Source organism: Zeus faber (genome assembly GCF_960531495.2).
Source record: "Zeus faber genome assembly, chromosome: 21".
NCBI classification, from domain to species: domain Eukaryota; kingdom Metazoa; phylum Chordata; class Actinopteri; order Zeiformes; family Zeidae; genus Zeus; species Zeus faber.
This window is the reverse complement of record NC_137208.1, coordinates 14457287-14462286: the sequence shown is the minus strand read 5'-3', so window position 1 is coordinate 14462286 and position 5000 is coordinate 14457287. Positions and strand designations below refer to the sequence as shown.

Genomic DNA, 5000 nt, shown 5'->3' with positions numbered 1-5000 from the left:
AAATATTGTATAAAAAGTTGTATGAAAAATTGTAAAAACAAAACAAAACAAAAAACAGGAAAATATAATTATGCGGGCTATACAGTATACAACATGAGGTAAATTAAAGGCATTGAGGTAGAACGGAGGTGGAAGTGGAAGTGTCACGTATCACACTAGAGCCGAACATCCATCCATGTTTGATTGTGATGAGGTGTACGTAGGTGTCAACACGTCATTTCTGTCTCACCTCCGCTTTCTTCCCCATCTCCAGAAAGGCGCAGATGGGATGGAAGGCTCCCGTGCCGCAGATATACAGGTGTGTCTGGTTGTAGGGCTGCAGGACTCTGATGAAGTTGGAACACTCCTTCTGGAAAGGAGCGTGAGAATTTGATCAGGGGAAAAAAGTAATAAAAGTAATACAACTTTTTCCATGAAAAAATAAAATAAAATCTGTGACAAAATCTCTTGTCCTTTCCACCTAAAAGAAAGTCTGCATACCATTTTCAGGCTCAAATTACAAACAGCTTGACAAATGCTGTAGGTGTGTGTTCTGGAAGGCACCACTTAGTGTAAAAGTTTGAATCAAGTTTAAGACTTTAAATAAAAACTTCAAAACCTCTTCTGTGGGGAAACCTCTGGGAGAGCTTATGTTAGAAAATCGGGGCATTAAAGCTGATCGGGGAATTTTCTGATACTGTAGGTTTTGGTTGCAGTTCGGGAAATTCCCGTTAAGCGGAAGGTCCAGCTCGGAACTCCAAACGACCACACGCTCTGATTTGCCGAGGCGGGCTCCCGGCATGCACATGTTGATGGTCCCAGCGCCTCCAGTTTGTTTATTAATGTGCTAATGGAAAGGAGCGTCTAATCTGCCAGAGCTATTCCCGGCCTGGAGGGCCTGATTTGGGAGCATGTGTTTAAGAGATTAGGGCTGAGGGTTTCTTAATTATAGATACATGCTCAATATTCATCCGACAAGCCGGCACACATTTGCACAGGGAAATGAAAACAGACAAGCTCACATCTGTACACATTTGCTTGAGTAGTCGCGCTCACACACGCACACGCACACGCACACACACACACACACAAACACACACACACACACACACACACACACACACACACACACACACACACACACACACACACACACACACACAATGTATTATTATTTTTTGAATTTGGCCAATGTGTCGTAACAACAGTGCAGGTATGCGTTCAGTCCGTCAGAGCCCTAAATCTAACCAAACGCTTCACAACGACATGACAATGTGTCTCTGTAGGGGCGGAATTGGATTCGACACAGTGAAATACAGGATGGGGGTAATAGTTTCCATTTTCCCACCCAAAACCCACCCCGCTCCTGGATCTTGATGGGAATTTTCATTTTATTTGGGTTTCCTGATATTATGAAAAGTCTGGACCGCATTAGTATTTATGTTTCTTTTTTCCTTGTCTGTCAGGCAACGCGGACTGCACTCCGTGCGATTAAAACCCAATTGAGTAGTCTGGTGACTACGGTGAAATACGGCGTGCATATTTCATTCCAACGGGGCTGTGTTTTAGCGCTCAACATTTTAAAGTCTCACTCGGCCGTGTTATCCGTAATCCAGCGGCCCCGACAAGTTCACAAAGTTCAGAGAAACAACCTCCGTACAACCTCTGGCTACCGAGCAGACTCGCTTCATGACGTCTGGTGGTCGACGTGTGTGTGTGTGTGTGTGAGTGTGTGTGTGTGTGTGTGTCGCGGTAATGTCTTTACCCTCCGTCTTTCCTACCGTTGAAGGGGAGGCAGTGGAGGCCGAAGACCTCCGACATCATTCTCACACTCTTATTACGTGATTTTCTTTACCCACTGACATTTCCAACCCCCCCCCCCCCGGTTGACTCTCTTTTGGGGTTTTCTCATAGTGGATTTTAACGTTCAGAATCATTAGCCGTGAAGTGGGTCACGACTAAATCAATGACGGACGTCAGACGGGATGCTCCGTCTTGTTCCCGGGGCGAAAAATGAGTTTTCCCCCATCGTAAAACATATCATTATGCGAAAAGCCACTACGCCCGCAGAGGAGAGAAGGGTCATTATTGGATAAAACAAATGGATCTCCTTGAAACATATGACTTTCCAGAGAAGTGACTGAATAGGCAGATTTGTTTGATTTCAACACACAATTCTGTAATTGAATTTGGAAAATGTTCAGTAACGTGGAATAACCTTGGACTGATTTAATTTCGAACTTGAACTTCTTATTTAAAAAAGGGATCTGTGATTTCTGGACATAAAGGCCACTTCCAAATAAGTCATTATTTGAAAATTCAACAGAGGACACGGGTGAAAAGAGTCTGGGGGACGTCATTTATCACACATCTGAATCTGAGCAACATAATATGAAGTACTTGCTCTCGGTAAATAAAGCGGAACAGCCTAAACCAGTGGTTCTCAGCTGGTCTTGGCCTCAGGATCCACATTTTTGCACTTGGTCATCAAGTCGCGAGGAAACATAATTTAAGATTTTTTAAGACTCTTTTAGTAGATTTCACAAAATGAATAGTGCAGTAATCCACAATAGTAGCTTTGAGTGGAGGGAATTGGTCTTTCAAAATAAAACCACGGGATCAGACTGACGACCCAGTTTTGGACCGGGACCCACCGGTTGAAAAAATGGTCGTAATCATATTTCACACTTATCATGTGACAAATAACCATTGCATTTTTCCTTGGGGCTTGTCTCGCTCGTTCCGCGGCTGTTGAAATTCATCATTTTGCGGGGCTCCGGAATATTTTGGTAATATCCTAATCAGAGCCGCCCCGTGCGGCACCCGGTCTCCCCGCTCTTGCTGCCTCATTTTCAAGAGTCAACATTTTCACAGCACGCAAATACCTCATCATTGTGTGTGTGTGTGTGTGTGTGTGTGTGTGTGTGTGTGTGTGTGTGTGTGTGTGTGCGCGTGTGTGTGTGTGTCTCGAACCTGCCAAAACACATCGCCTTTCCCCAATGTAAGAGAGGGAGGGTTTTAATTTGTAAGGTTGCCTGGTTTGCGGCTGACTGATTTTTGTGCGACTGCGTGCATAGATGTGAGTAATTGTGTGTGTGTGTGTGTGTGTGTGTGTGTGTGTGTGTGTGTGTGTGTGTTTGTCCAAACACTTATTTGCAACACCCAAAGAGCCGGCAGTTAGTGGGATCCCAGTGCGACCTCTGCGATTCGGTGAATGGACTATGTAATTCAGGGAAACCATAATCCCTCCTCTCTCCTACACTGCCGAGTCAACCAGCCATGAAATTAGGATCAGATAGAACACAACAGAATGCCCTTTTCCAAATAATAATAACACACACACACACACACACACACACACACACACACACACACACACACACACACGCGCGCGCAAACAAACGGAGAGCAAAGACACTTTTCAAATGCAAGGCAAAGACAAACCACATGAATCTCTCTCTCACACACACACACACACACACACACACACACACACACACACACACACACACACACACACACACACACACACACACACACACACACACACACACACACACACACAATACCACTTTATACTGCACATACAGACCACAATGAACAGAAGAGGTTGAGGTTATTGTGTGTAATCATCTCTGTCCAAAAGACTGTAACACAATAGGGCGCCAGTGAACACATGGCTGAGCAGATTAAAAAAAAAAGGATTAATTTCACTTTTATCCAAGCTACCACTGAATCTGAGCGCCGTTTTGACTGAACACTTTGAGGATTAGGTAACAACAAAGGCAACTTCTTTTTCACGTCATTTCACGTCCCAGAGTAACTCAGGACAAGAGGGAGAGGTCACGTCGGAGCATCTCTCAACACGGCGAAGCAAAAAGAAAAAAACCCGCGAGAGGCCATGACGCGCCGAGGACCCCGGCTGGGAGGGACCCGGCTGGGAATGCCCCAGCTGGGAGGGCCCCGGCTGGGAGGGACCCAGCGGGTGAAGGCCCCGGCTGGGTGGGCCCCGGTCAGGGAGGGCCCCTGCAAAGCGATCAGCGGGACGGTGGAACCTACCCCAAGGTCTTTCCCTGCCCACTTGCACTCGTCCCTCTTGGAGGGCGTAGCGGGCCACGCGATCTGCGGCAAACACAGAAGGGGAGAAAAATATGTCATTGTTACATGGGAGAGAAAGAGTGAGTCAATGGAGTGAATCAGAGAAGGAGAAAGAAGTGAAGAGAGGTCCAGAGAAATGATTCAATTATGCGAGAGAACCCACCAACATTTTCCAGCACAAACTCAATTCAATTACAAACGCGTGTACAGTGCACTGGAACACGCGGAAAAAAACGTCAGCAGTCATTTTTTGGTAATTCTTATTTGTGGCTCCTAGTTCGGCTTAGTTACCACCTCCATACTCATAATATTTGGAAAAGCAGTGATGACAAAATGAGGGATTGTGTTTCTTTAATGGAGAGACTTTTTTAAGAATTTGAAGTCCGGGTCATTTGAAAATGACAACAAACACAGCGGGTTAAGAAACGTGTGTTTATGTGAAACTTGGGTTTGGTGTTTTCGTTAACCTCCGAAAACGAGGTCTAACTTAAAACCCTAAAAATAGGGAGTAAGAACTTACTCACATAACATTCAATTAATGATAACTGTCTACTGTTGTTGCGGCCGAACCATCTGTTGTCCCTGGTGTCCCATGAATTATAAAGACACATTGGGTGAGTGTGTGTGTGTGTGTGTGTGTGTGTGATCTGGAATCACGCGAACCCAGAGACAGAATTTGGGGAATACCTGAGCGCCCTTGTTTCCTGGGCCGCTACACAGGTAGGGGCTGAGCTGAGGTGTACAGCATGCACGTGCACATTCCTTATGCACATTACCTCCATTCACAAAAGCCTGAATACAACACACACACACACACACACACACACACACACACACACACACACACACACACACACACACACACACACACACACACACACACACACACACACACACACACACACACACACAAACGCAAGCAC

General features: G+C 45.6%; 1 protein-coding gene across 1 annotated transcript in view; it reads right to left on the bottom strand.

Annotated features, from left to right (window-relative positions):
- Positions 1-5000, bottom strand: part of sema3aa (sema domain, immunoglobulin domain (Ig), short basic domain, secreted, (semaphorin) 3Aa) — a gene marked incomplete at its 5' end in the record, with an annotated part of 21520 nt that overhangs the window by 15630 nt on the left and 890 nt on the right. Inside the window, 2 exons of the mRNA XM_080022097.1 lie at positions 230-349; positions 4039-4101. Coding sequence (XP_079878223.1) covers positions 230-349; positions 4039-4101 — 183 coding nt within the window. The remainder of the gene's footprint in view (positions 1-229; positions 350-4038; positions 4102-5000) is intronic.